Raw genomic sequence first — 19,674 nt, forward strand, 5'->3', positions numbered from 1 at the left:
GTGCAATTTTGTAAATTCCATCTTTCCTCAGGAAATAATAGCATGCGTTTTGTTTATTTGACTTTTCATCAGCTAATTACATGGACAATTGGAAGTGCACTGGCATACTGAAAGGTGATGGGAGCCCAGTCAACAGTGGTTCTGCTCAACAAGGAGTTTTTAACACCTCTTTAGGTTCAGCAAATTCAAACATACAGAATGCATTAAATGGATCATCTGCTGGCAGGTAGGCTTACCAAGCCAAGAGCACTAGATTTTACTAGTGTTATTTGGTGTGTTTCTCTTCTTTATTGTTTTACTGTAGTTCTAGGTTTTTTTTTTTTTATGTTTAAATCGTCAAAGAAGTTACTTACAAGAAATGTCATCCAACACCATACATTCAACACAGCAAATTACAATACGGCATTTATATTTTCTCCCCCTCCCCCCTCCCAGTGCCTACTAGTACTCCTTGGGCATTGTCACACACTGATATTAACAAAACAAAAAAAAAACTATCAATTGTCTGGCAAGATTGCTCCAGAATAAATTCTCATTTAATATCAAAGCAACATGTGTAAGTTGCCTAAACAGTATTGCCCTTTAGGTGTGTTCCCTCCCTTACCCTCCTACCCTACCAATCCCTCCCTCTACCCTTACCCCCCCCCCTATGTTCCCTACAGGTTCAACGATATATATTGTTCGGGTCTGTCACAAATATCAAATGTGGTGGTGCCTGTCATGACGTCCTGTATACCTAAAAAGACTGCCAGAGTGATATAATTTGAACCAGGGGCCCTCTTGTCAGAAAGTACTACACAACCTGCCCCACTATCAACAGGCTCCCCGCCTAGTGACAGGGCCAAAGGGCACCGGAGAAGGGTCAGAAATTCAGCAATAAACTTCGCGCTCTGGACGGGAGAGTAACCCAAAGCGCCTCCCATTGTGCCCTAAACCTGAGGCCCGCAGGGCTTTCCAAATCAGGCACTCCACACCTATCTATTCTCATTTGCCTCACTAACTGCGAGCGCCGTGTCTGTAGAGGGGGTGTTTCTTTCGCTCTCCAAAATTGCAAAATGGTAGTTATTCCAAAATATATTGCTATCTTTGCAAATGCCCTGAAGCCCTCCGGGGGGTCTGCAGTGTACTTGAAGACGTTAAATAAAATTAAAGGTTCCCAGACAAGGGTACAGTACCATAGTTGGTCCACCCCCCTTATAACTTGCTTCCAGAAGCGCTCCACATAGGGACAACTCCAGAACATGTGCCCCAGAGAGGCCGCACCCTGGTTACATTTTGGGCATGTTCCTGCTGCAGCGAACTCTGCCCTCTGCGCTCTGTGGGGAGATATATGCGTTCTGAGCAGCCACCGATATAGCCGCTCTCTCTGTGGAATGGAAAGCCGCTGTTTGTAGATAGATTTCAGATATGACCTACACTCTTCCTCAGTAAGTGTACAGCCAGATCCCTTGACCACTCCCGTGCTAGGCGTCGGAAATCTAACTCTACTGTAGTGTCCTTAAGTTGTTGGTGGTGGAATTTCAGTGGTACCGAAAGCTGTGCTCCCAGAGTAAACTCTTCTGAGGAGAACCTCCACCACATCTTCCGTAAGATCTGTCCACTCTAGGGGAGGCTATATAATGACTCAACTGGCAATACGCAAAATCGATGTGTCGGAGGAATCCTATACGGGACTGGAGTTCCGTGTATGCGAGAATTTGTCCCTCTTCTGAAAGTATATGTGCCAGGTATATGATCCCCTTTTTTGCTCAGCTGCTAAATGTACTAACCCCCTGGCCTGGGGGAAATGCTGGGTTGTCGCATAATGATAGCCAAGGGGATACGCGGGGGGAGAAATGATAACGCCTACACACCCACCTCCAAGTTTCCCTAAGAGATTTCAATAATGGGTGTCTCTGAAATGCTGCAGTAGGCAGTGGAGTCCCGGAGTGAAGCAGATGACTGAATGTATATCCGGAACACAGAGGTCTCCACCGACGTGACGGAGAAAATCAGATGTCCCCCGATACCAGTCATTTATATGTCGCATGAAACTCGCAATCGCCAAAAATTTAATATTTAAAAGCCCCATACCACCCCCCTCCCTTGGGGCTGCTATCTGGTGATAAGGTATTCTAGGTTTCTTCCCCTGCCACAGGTATGTTTGTATTAAGTGCTGCAACTGCTTATCGTCTTTGTGCTTCAAGAAGAGTGGTAGTTGTTGAAAGACATAGAGCCACCTAGGGGCAACCACCATGTTGAATAATGCTATTCTACCCCAAATAGTAAGTGGCAGTTCCCTCCACATCAACAATTTGCTTCTGGTCATCTCTATCAATGGGACTATGTTATCTCTATACAAGGAGGACCTATCACTAGGAATGTACACCCCCAGGTACTTCATTTTTGTTGTCTCCCATCTAAGAGGAGCCTCCCCCTGCCAATATGATTCGGTATCCATGTCCATGGGCATCGCACAGGATTTGGAGAGGTTGAGGCTAAACCCCGTCAGCAGCCCATATTCCTCGATCAATGTCAAGGCTGCCTCAAAGGACTCTTGCGGGTTGGTCAGCACCAGGAGGACGTCGTTGGCATAAGGCAGAGCTCGGACCTCCTGTTCTCCCCAACCGTACTCCCACTGATTCTGGGGTCAGAATTTAAGAGATGTAATAGTGGTTCCAATGTTAAGTCAAACAGGAGTGGGGACAAGGGGCAGCCCTGCCGCGTTCCCCTACTTATCCGAAACCTTGTCAAGAGCCCCCCATTAGCTGTTATATGTGCTTCCATGCCAGTATATTAAGCCTCAATTGCTTGCCTTACTCCAGCAGGGATCCCTATCCAATCCAACATATAGAACAAAAAGTCCCACCCTACCCTGTCAAAAGCCTTGGTGGTGTCGAGGCTTACCAAAATCCCGGGAGTCTCACCAAACCGGCAATGTGCCATTGCAAGTAAAATTCTCCGAATATGCAATACGGAGTGCCTTTTGGGGATAAATCCCACTTGTGTGGGCTCAATCACACTGGGTAAACAAGTGTTGAGTCGTGTAGCCAGAATCTTTGCTAAGAGCTTGATATCAACATTAATTAACGAGATAGGCCTGTAGGATTCTGGCTCTTCAGCAATTTTCCCGGGCTTCAACAATAGTGATATGCAGGCAGTGTTTTCGTGCAATGGAAATTTCCCTTCTTGAATCACCGCCTGATGATATCCAAATAGTGGACGTAACAATTGGGGTTGCAGCATTTTATAAAATTCTCCAGAATACCCATCCACCCCTGGTGCCGAGAAAGACTTTAACCCCTTTATAGCTTCTGATAGCTCTTTGGGCTGAATGGGGGCCTGTAGGCATGCTATCTCTGACTCTCCTAGCATTGGCATTTGAGCCCTTCTGAGAAAATCACTCATTTGTGCCTCCCCGACTGGCTGTTCAGCGGTGTATAGCTGCACAAAATGGTCCTGGAGTATTTGAAGAATCCTATCTGGGCTATTAGTAAGGCCTCCTGTCTTTTCTTTCAGAGCCGATATAGTTCTGCCCCCTCCCCACTTCCGAACTACCCGAGCCAGCATACCCCCTACTCTGTTTCCAAATCTGTGGAACCTATATTTTTGAAAAATCCTATTTTTTAACACTCTTTCATGTAACAGGGAGTTCACAGTTGCCTGAACAGACAGGTAGGCCTCCCTGTTAGCTGCGGTTTGCCATTCCGTATAGCGGCGTCTAGCCTTCTGCAGTTGTCTATTCAGGTGCAAAAGGCTAGCTGTGTTCTTTTTTTCGCTTATTTGCTACATAAGCAATCAGGTCCCCTCGGAGTACCGCCTTACCAGTACACCAAAACAATTGGGGGTTAGACTTGTGCTCTCTGTTAAACGATTCATATTCTTCCCACTTTTTAACCAGGAGTTTTTTAAAGGATTTGTCTTTTACTAGGTAGTTGGGGAACCTCCACCGTCTAGCCGGTTGGAAGCTGCCTGGCGCCTCCAACTCTAACCAGACAGGGCTGTGGTCAGATATCAGTATTTCTTCGATTTTGGTATCTCGGACACAATGGAACAGAGCTGTTGAAATAAACATATAAATCTATTCTACCCCAGGTCCCGTGTGCTCTGGACCAATGTGTGTATTCTCTTGAGTCCGGGTGCAGATTCCGCCATACATCTATCACAGAGAGAGAGTTGCTAAATTCTTTTAACATCTGAGACCCCCTGCGGCCTTCCATCCCCCTGCGTCCCTCCCCAGAATAATCAATCTTGGGGTCCATCAGCACATTCATATCCCCTGTAATTATCAAGTGTTTATCTTCATAGGGTAGCAGCTGCCTTAACAATCTGGGAAAGAAGGAGTGGTCAGGAGGGGTGGGGGCGTAGACATTTAACAGGTATAGTTCCCTCCCCTGCAACCACACTTTGATCAATAGGAATCGCCCATTGGGATCTTGCAGAACTGTCTCCACCGTGCAAGCCAGTTGCCGGTGAATGCAGATTGCCACTCCTCCTCTCCGCCCATCTGAAGATGCATGGATCACCTGACCTACCCAGCCCTGTTTGAGCTTTTCATGTTCTGCAGCCGTCAATTTCGTTTCCTGCAGACACGCAATGTCCGCATTGAGGTGTTTTAAATGTGCTAGGATCTTTTTCCTTTTAATGGGAGACGAAATGCCTCCCACATTCCAGGTGACTAATTTACAATGTGCTACCGCATGGGCAAGCTAGCTCTATAATAGTACTTCTGTAAAACTCAGCCCCTGGGTCCCAGCCCCTCCCCAGCAGCTGCAAATGTCGCACATTCGTTCTCACTCCATCAATCAGAAGCAGACAGCACACACGTTTCATTCTTTTGTATAACCTGAGTGGGAGGCCCGACCCTTGTATACCTGGAACCCTCCCTCCCTAGATACTGAGTCCCATCAGATCCCCATCTCTCCCCACCCACTACCCTTCTCATGGTGTGAACCCCCTCCCTCTTTCCTTATCCTTAACTTCTCTCCTTCCTGTTGATGTAATACCTTCTAGGGTTTTTTGTTTTTGAAATATTAATGCAGTATTTCATAGTATTGAGCACTGATATAATAGGGTCTGTTTTGAGGTATGCTAATCAAACATCCTAGAAAAAAGGTAGAAAAGAGGCCCAGGCTTCACAGACCTTCATATAATAACGGTGTTGTCTGTGTATTGTTATCTGAGAGAGTACTAGAAATAGAAGTGTATTTGGGGGTATAACTTACCAAGTTGGTACTAGTCTTGACATTCTGTTAAGTGAACAGATTTGAAGACAAAGAGAAGTGTGGTAGGTTGACGTGTGAATAAGACCAATTCATACTCTTATATTTTTCCTTTTCTGTTAGTTGTGTACTTAAATAGAATTTTGTGCCTACTATGCCATGTTTTATACAGAGAAGAATTAAAGCTATCCTTTATTAATATAAATGATAGTCTGGATTCTTGTAATTCTGTTACCTTGTCAATTGCCACAGTAGTTAACCCAGGCTACCGAATTGGGAGAAATTGCCTAAATATGCCGCTGCAAGCCTTCTGATCGCTTCCCTTGTGATGATCCTGACTAAGATGGGGCATGTTGCCTCCTCAATAGCACTCCTTGTTGAAGTTTGACACCCTTTTATATAGATCAGCTGGCCAAGGTAGCAAAGTCTACCTTGTTCCCTTTTAACTGGATTCATTTTTAAAGCCAAGAATTTCTGAGATCAATTTTTAAATTTCTGTTTAAAACAGCTGCTCCTCTTAGGCATCCAGTAGGATGACCACTTACTATTTTTAACTGGTTCCAGTCACCATAGCACTCTCTAGTAACTGAATTATTGGCCAGTTATTATTTTAACTGGTTCCAGTCTCCATAGCACTCTCTAGTAACTGAATTATTGGCCAGCTGTTTAAACAACCCAGCAGTAGGTAGTCTGCCATAAAACTGCATCTGTTCACAAGCTTTCTGCTTATCTATTGCCCATTCTCTAAGGTCAGTGATGGCGAACCTTTCAGAGACCGAGTGCCCAAACAGCAACCCAAAATCTAATTATTTATCGCAAAGTGCCAACAGGGCAATTTAACCTGAATAACAGGTGCTGGTACTCATTATGGGCGGGGTCGCCACATATGACTCCACACCCCTATGATAGCCACACCTCTTACATCAGCCATGGTGCATATAAACAGACATCATTGAAAATATTATACTAGTATAGGAGAGAAAAAATAACATGATTTTTTTTCATTATAAATCATATCTGTAAGCTGTTACAGCTCCAGTATACCCAGTGCAAAATAAGACAGCAGATGTAAATTCTTAAATTGGACATATTCCAAACACTAAAATGAAAATAAAATGATTTTTTTCTACCTTTGTTGTCTGGTGATTTTGTTTTTCTATCCATATTGGTCCTAGTCTTTGATTCTGCTGCTCTCTATCTGTTCTCTTAACTCTCCCAGGGCTTCCTTTCCATTTCTTTTTTTTTTTTTTTAATTTTAACCTAGGCACTGCAGAGACCTTCCCCACCCAAAAACCCTGAGAAAGACAACTTATTAAAAATTAAGCTGGGCACTATTAAAATTTATTGTTGGGGAATTTGTGGGTGGGGATGTGCTCCTCATTGCCTAAGGCAAAAGAGATATATTTAATGACTAAATACATCTTTTTTTTTTTTTTTTTTTTTTTGCCCTAGGCAGTGAAGAGTCTACCCCTACCCCCAGAAGCCCACCACCAGACCAGACTCAAGCAATCATTTTGACTAAAAGAGTAATCAAAATGCTGGCCGGTCACGGTGGTGGACGTGGGTGTGGGCTTTTCACTGCCTGCCTAGGGCAAAAAAAAGGTATATTTTAATCATTAAATATACATTTTTTGCCCTAGGCAGTGAAGTGCTTACCCCACCCAGAATTCCACTACCACCAGTTAGCATTTTGAGTACAAAAAAAACTACATGATGATGATTTAAAAAAAAAAAAAAAAAAAGGTATTTCAAATTTTATTACCTGCAGTACTGGGCAGCTGCTTGCAGTAAAGTTGCAACTTCCACGTGGTGCAGAACACCCTGGCTTCTGTAGCTGACTCAGGCAGAGTGTGTTGTGGCCCACCGTGAGGCACTGCTGGGATGCTGGGGAATGCTACTGCACTAAGGCACAATGTAAGAGAGCTAAGAAGCCGTGCCTGCTGCTACGCACCCAGGCGGCACCAGCCTTGCCATCTGGCAGTGGCACTGCGGTCCGGGCCCGGGGGTGGGAAGCAGGAGGAGCAGACAGTGCCGCGTGGTCCTGACTCCTGGCGCCTGCAGCTGAGCGTGCAGGTATTTTTTAGCCTGTTGAGAAGATGAGCTGCAAGAACGAGGCTGAGCACGGGATGGAACATGAGTCATCAGCACGCAGGGGGCTGAGAAGGAAGAAGACGTCACGCAGGCTGCAGGTCACTACGAAGTTGAGAGCTGCGACCATGTTTATTCAGTGCAGAGTTGACTCTCAGCCGTGCTGAGTCTAACCAAAAGGTAGGTGGGACTGGGAGATCAGCTGAGTGAGCCGCGGTGCGATGACAGTAGAAATAAATTAGTGAAAGGCTGCTGCTTTGGCTTTGCTCTGTGCACTTTTAAGTCAACCGCGCTTAAAATTGGGTGGGCGGGCCTGAGCCGAGATTGGATGGGCCCAGGCCCACCCGTAGCTACGCCCCTGACGTGAAGACCTTCATTTCCTAGAAATAAAAAAACAAAACGCAAATAAGAAAACCCTAGGCATTCCTTTATTTACATAATAACATTTTATTTCTTAATCTCCCCTGACCTGCTTCTTGTGAATTTTATGATGCAGGGTATTTCTTGAAGGAAGGAGGCCAGATTCTGGCCTAATGTTTTATTTATTTGTTACATTTGTATCCCACATTTTCCCACCTAATTGCAGGCTCAATGTGGCTTACATGGTACCGTAAAGGTGCTCGCCAGTTCTGGTATGAACAAATACAAAGTGATGTAGTGGTAGAATAAAGATCATGTGTTACATACACATTAGGGTTAATTTGTGTCCAGTACGATATGTGGTTTAGTTGTGTTGCGGTTGTTCAAGCATTTAAGTTGGGTCAGTGGGGTATGCCTTTTTGAACAGGTTGGTTTTTAGTAATTTCCGGAAGTTTAGGTGGTTATACGTTGTTTTCACGGTCTTCGTTTTATAGGATTAGATCTAAAGCTATCCGTACGGCAGAAGTCTTGCTGTCTCCAGTGTCCAACCTTGCTATGTATTTCTGTTGTTCATGGGATGCCTTTTTTTAAAGAGTACTCAGTACAACAGAAGTGTATGTGGTTCTCCCTTCCCTGCTCAGACTTCACTGCCTTTATTTTTGAAATGGCTAGACTCAATTTGCACCAAAGTTTGTATGGTACATGATTCCTATCCCTTCCCTCAGTCACCTGACTTCTCTGCCATTTTAAGCTGAGTGATGAGCTGGGCATGAGAAGGACAAAGTTAAATATTTGCTATATATATACATAGAGAGTTGAATGAAAGCTATGTGGAATGTCACATTTTCTGCTGGAGATTTGGGATATCTTAAATCTAGAGGTATACTTTTACCCTTCTCATAGCTAGCACCGTCTGTGTCACGTTCCCTGTCTATGCAGAGTATGGGCACCGGAGGATCGGACAGCCATCTTGGTTTTGGGCTTGTTCCAGGTTTGGGCGGCCATCTTAGTAGGGGGCAGCTTAAGTTATGGCAGCCATCTTGGAGTAGGGCAGCTTCAGGAAGGAAGCCCATATTTGGGCGTAGGGTGTCACAGATGGAGGCAGCCATCTTGATTTCAGCTGTGCTAGTTTTGGGCCTAATTTGTACACTATTTAAGACTCTGCCCTCAGTCCTTCCGTGCTTCGGCTTCTACTCAGTTCACTGATTAGTTGTAGTGCTTTTGGATCTGCTACTGACTGCTGCCTGGTATTGACCTGTGCCGGTCCCTGGATCTGCTATTGACCGCTGCCTGGTATCGACCTCTGCCTGTCCCTGGATCTGTTATTGACCGCTGCCTGGTATCGACCTCTGCCTGTCCCTGGATCTGCTATTGACCGCTGCCTGGTATCGACCTCTGCCTGTCCCTGGATCTGCTATTGACCGCTACCTGGTATCGACCTCTGCCTGTCCCTGGATCTGTTATTGACCGCTGCCTGGTATCGACCTCTGCCTGTCCCTGGACTTGCTACTGACCGCTGCCTGGTACCAACCTCTGCCTGTTCCTGGATCTGCTATTGTCTGCTGCCTGGGACTGACCTCTGCCTGTTCCTGGATCTGCTATTGTCTGCTGCCTGGTATTGACCACTGCCTGTCCCTGGATCTTCTGTTCTCTGCTGCCTGGTCTAACCCTGTGGACTTGCTCACCTCGCCTTGCGGAAAGCATTACAGTCTGTATGCACATTTATTGATCAAAATAACTTGCATGCGTGCCCAGAAAAGCAGTGAGGCATGATTGAATATGCATCAGGTGTCTTCAGCCACTTAGGAAGTGCCAGTGCTCTGCAACAGAAATATAGGAATGCCCTAATATATATATTTTATTATTAAAGTTTCTGTTTATTGAAATTTTGCTGAACAAAACAATATAAACCATCAAGGCAAACAGTAAGATTAGATGATGATAATTCCAAATACAAGATAAAGCCTTTAGTTAGAAATATCCTCCCCGTCCCTCCAACCAAACATTTTATAAATCCCCTTTGACCCTGCCGTGTGAACTTAAAGATCTAAGGCTTTGAAAGCCTCAGATCCACTCTACTAGTCCTTCTCCTCCCCCCCCTCCAACATACAGCTATGAAGAAGTCTAAGTTCTGTAAAATTTGTTAAGCACTTGGCTACGAGCTGTAGTAGAGATGGAAGCTAAATATTAGTTCCAGAGGGCAAGGAAAGTTATTTCTGCCTTTTAGGATGTGGATGAGTTGTCCATGCTTCCCAAATCATTAAAGCATGTAGCCTACTTCTCCAGGTCCAAAATGTAGGAGGGGCATCTTGTAACCAGTGGCGAAGGAAACATTTATTTCCTAAAATGAAGGCCTTCCCCCAAAAAACAACCCCCCTCCAAGATCCCAAAAGCGAAGCTCTATGAAACAAGACAGTGGGTGTCAGATGGGTCACTTTCTTGAGTAGATCTCATGTTAATCTGATAAAACACCAGGAGGAGCATTTTCTTTAGCCACAGAAGAAGACAGGCAGGAGCTCTCCTTTACTTTTCCCTCAGTCATAGCCTTATTTTTGTAAGAACATTGTATATTCTGTCTTATTGAGAGGGTCAGGCTTTATAGGGAGGTTTCTCAACGCTGATCTTTGCAACCTTCTGCTGATACAAAAGAGGTCCATATAGCAGACCCTAGGTTGAAGTGTGGAGCCCTCTTGGGTCCAGCTGTATGGGAGGATACAGTATTTTCTTCAAGGTTTCCATTCCTACAATCTTGTTCATCCTCCAGAACAGTTGAAGGCATAACCTGCATATCTTAGAGACCAGAGTCCAATTCTTTATCATATCTCTATGCCCCCTTCCTTTCTCCCAAAGCATATATATTAAGATCTTTCTTTGACTCCATATGTCAGTGATTCCCAAACCTGTTCCTGGAGGCACCCCAGCCAGTCCCACTGCATGCTAATCTATCTTGTATATCTATCTATCTTATTCATAGTGGGTAGCCTGAAAACCTGACTGGCTGGGGTGCCTCCAGGACCAGGTTTGGGAACCATATATTTCGACGTAGATCACTGACTATTTTAATATCCACCCACTGGACTGACTATATATTTTTTTGTTTGCACCATTTTGAAGCTGCGGTCACGAGAATGACACAGAGCACTTTAAATGAAGTCTCGGCAGAGACTAAAACAGAGACTATCATCTCCTTTTTCCAACTGGCCATTCACCTTCCTACATACCCAAGCTTCCTTCTGGAATTTTTTTTTTTTTTTTTACCTGTCTCAGTTCCTTTATACACAGAAAAAAAACCCCAACTTTATTCTGTATATGGTATTGCTTCCTTGGGGTTTTGCAGCCAAAGTGGATGACCTTACATTGGTTACTATTAAAGTTAGCCATAGCTTGCTCTTTTTTTTTTCTCTCTTCTAAGTTGGCTAATTGTGAACTGAGCATATGTGGGTTTGATAACAGGTAGGAAACTACCAGAAAGTCTTCATAAGAAAACTTTGCTTTCTTTGTCAGTTGCAGGTTGTGAGCCTCTTGAGTTTGCTAATTGTAGGCTCTTGTAGAAGGAGGATAACAGTGGGATGAGACAGATTTTAAGAGGCTGATGAAACTGTGTACTGTATTTCAAAGTAGTTCTTGGATAAATATTTGTTGATTGGGAATAGTATTGATGAGGTGTGTTTAATATTTAGTTGAGGTTCAGTATTGGCTACTATCATAATTTTCAGTGTTCCTTTCTAAAGGGGTCAAGGTGATTGAATTACTTTTCCTTTGATTTTGTTCTTAAAATAAATGATTGAACTGTCTACAGAACATTCAGTGGGGCCAGTTCAGGCTAGATATGCCACTGAAAGGTGAGTACAGTACTTATATTGAGTTTATTGCTGAAAAAAATCTTTAATTGGCCCAAAAAATTGCTGGAAAACTTCTCTCAAATTTATGTATGTCTTTATTGGGATTTATTAACTGCATTTATGAGGAGATTCACCCAAGGTGGTTTATGGCTTGATATACAATGTTGTAAGTTTAGCATAACAATGATGAAATGGTAAACACAAGTATAAATATAATTGGTAAGTAAACCAAGAGATGGCAAATTAAATCCTAGAAATAGGAGTAACATATAGTATCAGAAATATACACAATTAGTACAGTAGAACAATCATATAATAAAACTGTGATTACCAAAAGCAGAGGCAGCATGGAAAGCACATTCATACAACATAGATATATTTATGATGTTAGCATAATACAAGGGGAAAGGGAATGGGACTTGATATACTGCCTGTCTGTGGTTTTTGCAACTACATTCAAAGCGGTTTACATGTTATAAACAGGTACTTATTTGCACCTGTGGCAATGGAGGGTTAAGTGATTTGCCCAGAGTCACAGGGAGCTGCGGTGGGAATCAAACCCAATTCCCCAGGATCAAAGTCTGCTGCACTAACCACTAGTCTACTCCTCCACTCCAATGAAATGAAACACCTTTAATAGGCTCACATTACAACATTCAAATAACACAGCTACGATAAGCACTGTGTCTGCATAGTACAAATGACATACCTGGGTAGGCATAAAGTAGAACTTGCAAATACACACTAATTAATTTGATTGAAGGGTGTAAACATGGGAGGGTCATACAGGGCTTTCACATATGTAACTGGTTTATTTAGATGCCCACACTTATGCTAGCTCTGTGCTACCACCTCATAAAATTCCCCTTGCCCCAAGTTGGGTGCATACAGTCCTACAACTAATAGGTTTGACCTTCTCCAGGTGTCTTCTCTCATCTCTGTATTCCTTTAAAAACATCTGTTTTCTCGATTCCCATGAATCAGAATGTCCACCAACCCCTTTCCGATGCTCCCTCCTATTATTCGCCACGAGTTTGGGTGGGTAGTGCTTATAGGCTTAAAAGCTGCTCATCTCTTGCTGCCTCTAAGCATACTATCTCCTTAAAGACCCATTTGCTGTAAGAGTTGAGATCATTCACATTCTAGGAAACCTATGTTGGCGCTATCCCTGGTTCCTAAACTACAGGTTGGGATCGTTACTGGACCGATATCCTCGGTGGATGGAAGTCACAGAAACAGCTGCTCCCGCTTCTAGTGTGGCTTATACCTAGTGGTAGCAGTCTGCATGGGGCCTGAATCAATGGAGGTTCACAGACCCTGCCCCCTTCCTCCTGTGTGTGGACTTTGTTAGATGGGAATCTGGTATCTGTGAAGGCATCTTGATGCTCAGGACCCTGTGCTGACTGCAGTCTTTATGCCTAAATAAATGAGGGGGAAGGGTAGGCCTGGCATTTTGTTTTAATCACTTGGGGGTCAGGTGGGATTTCAGTATTAAAGTGGGGTCATATTGGATAAAAGTTTAGGATTCGCTGAATTAAACTTTGAGGTGGAAAAGGAAAGTATTAACCATTGTGCTTAAGGGAACTTATTCTAATACTTTACTTTCAGAATATGTTGCTAAAACAAATTAAAAACTATTTCTGTATTTGTATTTCGCCATTTGAGAAAAAAAACACACCAAACAGTCTACTAGTGCAGTATATGCTGTAATTTCAGGTCTGTTTTTTTGCTTATATAATGAAGTGGTAGACGTGCCCCTGATCCCTGATAATGTGGTTTTTAAATTTAAATTGTAAACATTTTTGAAGGCTTTATCCAGACTTAATGCAAATCAGTTTGTAAAGCTAATGTTTATCAGGGACCAGTTGCCTCCTGCCAGTGATTTTTGTTTTGTTAACTGCAAAACATTTTAGGTTGCTCACAATATACTGATTATTTAAACTGTCTATTTGGATGTGTGATACATTTTTTTCTCCCTTCTCCATTTGTATTATGTCCTTTTTAACAGAAAACACAGCTGATACCAAGCTAACGGGAGTAACTTTGCTGTTTTGCTGCTTGTTGCATGCACACAGGAATGGAAAGAGAACTCCTTTTTCCCCTCTCCAGCACCATTCGATCACTCCCAAGACACACCAGAAAGCTGCTTACTACTAAATGCAGTTCAAAAGGCCTCTTTACGTTTAAACTGCGCCACATACCGTGATTATATTAGCCATCAGTCTGACGCCATGGGAGCTTCTGAAAGAGGTTGATAACTGGAGCAGTATCCTGCTGGCAGACAAATTTTTCACCAAAAATGATTGCTCAATGTTGATTTTACTAGTACTGCTTTACTGGATGACATGATGCCTTAGAATTGTGATAAAATCGGGGGCAGAAGGCAAGAGGCATTAAGATTTATTTTGCTTTCATAGAGCAATCTTACATGCAGTTTTTGTAATTTATGTAATATTTAAAATTTGTTGGTGCCAACTGTAATGCTAGATCAAGTTATTAGTTTGGTATTGCTCCATTTTGTAACTGGTACATTAAAGCATTTCTGGCCTCCTTTTCTACCTGTAAAGGGAAAAGCACAGTGGAGAGATGAGGTACTTCGGGCATTTATAAAGTTTTTAATTCAAATTCTTACATTGGTTCTTGATTTATCTAACAATTTGTGTAACTAGTGCTAGAAAGGATTTGATTTCTGGATCAGTCCCCTTTGTGGCATGGTAGGATAGCTTTTCCTTACTGGGAAAATCCCAGATTAAATCTGGGTAGAAAGTTCAGCAATTTTTGTCATTGTGATGGTTTGTAAACAAAACTGCTGACAAAACCAGGAACTGGCATTGCAATTTGAAAATAAGGAATAAAATACGCCCTTTCTGAATGCTTTACATTTTCCCTCTCTTTTGGGAGAACTCTGCTTTAAAGTGTCACTCCAAGGTCCCATTTTTACCTTTAAAAGAAAGTGAAATTGTAAGGGGTGGGGGCAGGAGTTGTTAAATTTTTGTGAAAATGAATTTATAGTACTGTCCATCTTGCTCATCTCCAGTGTATTCCCTCAATCCCCATACCTTATACTGTCTAAAGAATTTTTTCATGTTCATAGGTAATAGTTTTTTCCAAGCCCCAGCCCATCTCTCTTCCTGTGATATTTGGGAGCATAAGCTATTGTATTGCTGAAATGAAAATATCTAAACGTTGAGGCTGGATAGTGGCAAAGGGAACCTGAGCCCATCAAATGGTTGGGAAGTAATGCTAGGGCTTGCCGAGAGTTTTCCTTAAATATTTAAGTTCATTTAATGAGACAACAACTTGTGAACTTTATTTTGACAGAAACATGATGTAAAAGTAATTGAAATGGTACAAAAAAGGGCTGAAGGAAAACTCCACTGATATTTCCCCTTTTAAATCTTCTACAGTTTGCCATACCTTACTGGCTGCTGTTTCTCTTATGTGCTACTGCTGCTACCAGTGAGATATAAAGAGGGACTATACCAGCAGAAGCATGAATTGTGGGGAACTTTAATACAAAAATTGAAATGGGGTGGGGAGAATGGTTGATTTGTATTTTTAATTTAGGTCTCATTTCTTTATTCTTGGTCTTCTCTTCCATTTCAAGACAAAAGAGTAGTCTAGTTAAAGGGGAAACATGTTCTAAGGAAATGTCTTTACAGGTACTGAGGTGTTTTCTCTTCTTAGCCTTTATGTGTACTTGTATTTTCTGTGGCACTCCTTAGGTGTAGCAATAGAATAATGTAATTTGTCATCTGAAGGCATACACAACCATAATTCATACTATCTGCAAAGTTTATTGCCACATTCTATTTTCCCCAAGTAATATGGTATTACATATTGTATCCTAACCTTCAAACCATGGTACTTAAATGCTTCATATTGTTCAAGAAAAAATGCACTGAGTGGGAATCTTAGTCAGGTTCCATCTGAGAACTGATATTTGATCATTATACATTATCATTTCCAGCAATTGGAGCATGATGACTCTTCCAGAAAAACATCAAGTACACACAAAGATTTTCTTACTGAAAATACAGTACCTACAAAGTAATTGCCAGCATATTTTTTATGAAAGCTAAGATTTCAAGATGATTTTTGTTACTTAAAATATTCAGGTTCATATGAAATTGATAGAAATAGAGTATTTGCTCACATGATATTGAATGTTTGATGTCATAAAAAATGAGGCATTACTGGACATCTTTCAAATTAGGTAATATAAGCTACTGGAGGGAAAGCTTTATGAAATTTGCTGGGAGTTGTTTTAATTCTCCATGCATTAAAAAGGCTTCTCTTTGTTAAAAAAAAAATACAGGGCTGTTTTTATTAGCAAAGTCTTCTTGATGAACATTTAAAGTCCGAATATGCTTGGACGCAAATATGCTCGTTTCTTTACAGAAGATTTTCCAGACTGCTGTGACAATCATGTCTTAAAGCTGGGTCTTAATTTCTGCTGTTATGTTTTCTTGGTTTTGGCATGGATATACTAAAGCTTTTTTGTTCCAGCATGTCTTTTCTCCCCTTTGGTTCTCCTTGTATTTACTACTTTTCTCTTTTTCTTCTGTTTTATTTTGTTGTTTTTCTTTCTCTTTTTGTTTTGGTGTTTTGTTCCTGTCTTCATTGTTTCAGGTATTTCTTTCCCCCTCTGGATCCCCCACGCGCTGGATCGAGATGGTCCAGTTATGCCCAGCTCCTTCCTCCTCCTCCTCTGATAGAGCACTCTTGCGATGCTGACACTGCCAACTTCCAGTATCCTCACCCTCGCAGACGATCTCTCTCTCGGCCTCTCAACCCATTACCTGAGAATGAAGGGGTTTGAAGTACTGTAGTTCAGCCCAAATTAAGAGGCCTTATTTAAGTGCTTGTAAATATTTCCATTTCTGACTGCTTTTATTTTCCTTGATTTCTTTCCTTCCAGAAGATAGACAAAAAAAATAGTTTTCATGCATGTGTACAAACCAAATGCAAGCCATGGAATTGAGTGCATTTGTGCTTGAGCATCAAAGGAACAATAGATGCATTACTATACAGCCTCTAATGATGAGATCTAGTTGCATATAAAAGCAGCATTAACTTGCAAGCTCTAGCATATTGCCTGACTTCAAAGTGCCTGTTCTGTAAAGAATTTTTTTTTACTTTGTATTAATTTTCTCATAATAGTTATTTTTTTTTTGTATATCACATTGTTGAATCCAGAGATGTATTGTCATAAAAATTGTCATCAATTGTATTATAGAAAGCAATCTGATTTATTCAAAGTGATGTCATTTGATCCAGTTGCTAGAGTGAGTCTTTCCTGTGTATACTGCAGCTACATAGGAGTACTTGTGTGGAACCTCATTGCATAAACTTAAAATATTTAAATGTTGCAATTTGATAATAAAATCTGAAAGATATTCATTGGTCTGGATTATTGTCTCTGAGTTGGTATATGTAAAGTGAAGGAACCGGAGGATAACTGAACACACAAAAAGAGTCCCCAGAGGAAGTCAAAGTAAGATACAGGAGTGGGAAATGAAGGGCAGCTAGTCCTTTATACCTTTCAGGAAATCTAGACTGCCCCTATTTGACTGACTGTACATTTGTCCTTTAGATTGTAAGCTCCTTTGAACAGGGACTGTCCTTCTATGTTAAATTGTACAGCGCTGCGTAACCCTAGTAGCGCTTTAGAAATGTCAAGTAGTAGTAGTAGTAGAAGATTCGTTCTTGAAATAAAACAGTATGTGCATTCTTTCCAGTGTGGGTAGGTAGGATTTGAGAGAGTCTCCCATCATATTGTGTGGAATTTTCAGAATAAGATTTGACTTATTTTTTTTTCTTATTGTTGTTCTCATAAGTCTACACCTTTATGTCTCACATCACAGTACACTGGGAGGTGTATTTTCAAAGCACTTAGGGCCCTGTTTACTAAGGTGTGTTAGTGTTTTTAGCACGCCTACACTTATAAAGTGCCTATACGGATATTGTAGGCACGTACATGGTTAATGCGCATTAAAAATGTTAACGCACCTATAACGCTACTTAGTAAGCAGGGCCCTTAGATTGACAAAGTTACATATTAACCTATGGAACTTTGTAAATGTAATTGCTTTGAAAATGAGCCCCTGGGTCACTTAAAACATGTGCACATAATGGCTGAATCTCTTAATTAGTTTGATAATGCCTATACATCACTTTTATGGCTATCTTCATCAAATCTTAGTTTCAGTACAGTTTTCAACTTTTAATACCAAGATACTGATGGCCATGGCTAGACAATGCATTCACTTTACAGATGAAGATACAGGAGTGGGAAATGAAGGGCAGCTAATCCAACATCTGGTTCAACCAATCAAATTTATTCTTTAAAACTGTGAATAAAGACTCAACATGGCAACTGTGTTTTGGCATATGTATCACATATATATGAAATGATAAAACAATGAATATCAAAAATAAAAATAAGTTCTGATATACATATATAATATGGACATAAACCAGTTGTCAAGGCAATTGTTTGTATGTATATATATATATTCAAATAATAGGAAGCATAATGCATTGAATATAAAAATACAAAATACATAAATTGCATTGTTGGTATACAGAAAAAAAAAAAAATTAAGAACTGAGTATAAGAATATATAACATTTGTAATCATGGGAGAACAAAAAGAGAACAACTGACCTGCTGGTTATTGAAATAAAAAGAAGATGATGCTGTTTGGAGACTGGGAGCAATGTATAGGTCTTTAAAAAGACCGTTTGCATGTAAATGATGCACTGTGTTGGCGCTGAAGTAATAGTACTTTGGACTATCTATGGATAGAAGGGGGAGAAAAACGGTGAATTACAAATAGAATAGGATGGAGAAAGAAAATGTAAAAAGTGAGTGTTGGAGATGTACCCAAAGAATGAACGTGGCAGGAACTGATAAATGTTGCAAAATGGGAAGGAGTGTAACGAGACCAAAAGAATGGGTTTAAACCAGAATGGTGATTTAGCCAGTGGTGAGCACTAAAAATGTGGATGAAAGATCATTAGGTGCTGGGACGAGCAACGAGGGGTCTGTAGGAAATGAAAAATGAAACAAGCCAGGAAAACAGAGGAGGCAGGGAAGTAAACTGCCACTAAAGAGCAGGAAAGGTGGAGGTGCTGGTGAAATGGAAGTGCTAGAAGAAGCAATAGGCAATCTGAAGGGGATGCAGCGTGAAACCGAAGAAGACCAGGAAGTGAGCCGCCACTGTAAAGTGGGTAAGGTGCAATGGCAGGTGAGGAAAAAAGGACAGACATAGAGTACCATGAATAAGAAGGGTGGATCTCACCATATCGCATGTTAGTAAGGTGTGCCCCAGGATAGCGAAAAGACGAGAGACAAAAAAAGCTGGTATATAAAGTCCAAATGGGAGCGAAAAACAGCGCATGCACAGAATGGGCAATGATGTAAAAGGTGACACAGCAGACCCAGTGATGTGGAGATGTGTTCTGCAGGTAGAGGAGCAATACAGAAATGGACAAATTGGGGAAAATACAGGGAAGGGGAACTAAAGAAAAACTGAAGAATGGATGAGAGGTCAGGATGAAAATATTGATAAATGATTAATAATAAATATGAATAATAGAGAATTTAAATGTATAATGGACTACAAGGAAAACAAGAGGGGAAGGGGAAAAAGTGGCAGGTAAAGGGAAACTGAAAAGAAGAAAACAAGTGAACAGAAAGGTGATGTGGGTGTGAAATTGTAAAGGGTTAAAAATGTCTGCTTATCTTTCTGTTATGTCTGTGACAATGGCAGATACAAATCAAGGTAAGGTATACACAAAAAGTAGCACATATGAGTTTATCTTGTTGGGCAGACTGGATGGATCGTGCAGGTCTTTTTCTGCCGTCATCTACTATGTTACTATGAGGCATATTTTCAAAGCACTTTGGGAGGCTAAGTTCCATAGGTTTCTATGGAACTTTGGGAGGCTAAGTGCTTTGAAAATGAGCTTGTATGTCTGCTGTAGTGCAGACCCAAACTTTTAATGCAAACAGTTAAATCCAGGAAGAACAAAGAAGCATCGTTGTAACTGTAAAAGGTAGCTGACAGTCTGTATGCCAGCGTCTGATTGGTGACAATAGGTCAGGTGGCTAAGCAGATTCTTGGCTGCTAGGGAAGCTGAGTGGCTTACAGTGGGAGAGGAACTGAAGAAGTTGAA

General features: G+C 41.5%; 1 protein-coding gene across 2 annotated transcripts in view; it reads left to right on the top strand.

Annotated features, from left to right (window-relative positions):
- Positions 1–16,881, top strand: part of SEH1L (SEH1 like nucleoporin) — a 59,037-nt gene extending 42,156 nt beyond the window's left edge. The window contains exons 8-9 of one of the 2 annotated variants that reach the window (XM_030212448.1): positions 73–226; positions 16,124–16,881. In XM_030212448.1, coding sequence (XP_030068308.1) covers positions 73–226; positions 16,124–16,313 — 344 coding nt within the window. In that variant the 3' untranslated portion in view covers positions 16,314–16,881. Of the gene's footprint in view, positions 1–72; positions 227–13,499 lie in introns of both variants that reach the window. The other variant, XM_030212456.1, reaches the window with a different exon arrangement.
- The last annotated feature ends 2,793 nt before the right edge of the window (positions 16,882–19,674 follow it).

This window comes from Microcaecilia unicolor, chromosome 1 (assembly GCF_901765095.1).
Source record: "Microcaecilia unicolor chromosome 1, aMicUni1.1, whole genome shotgun sequence".
NCBI classification, from domain to species: domain Eukaryota; kingdom Metazoa; phylum Chordata; class Amphibia; order Gymnophiona; family Siphonopidae; genus Microcaecilia; species Microcaecilia unicolor.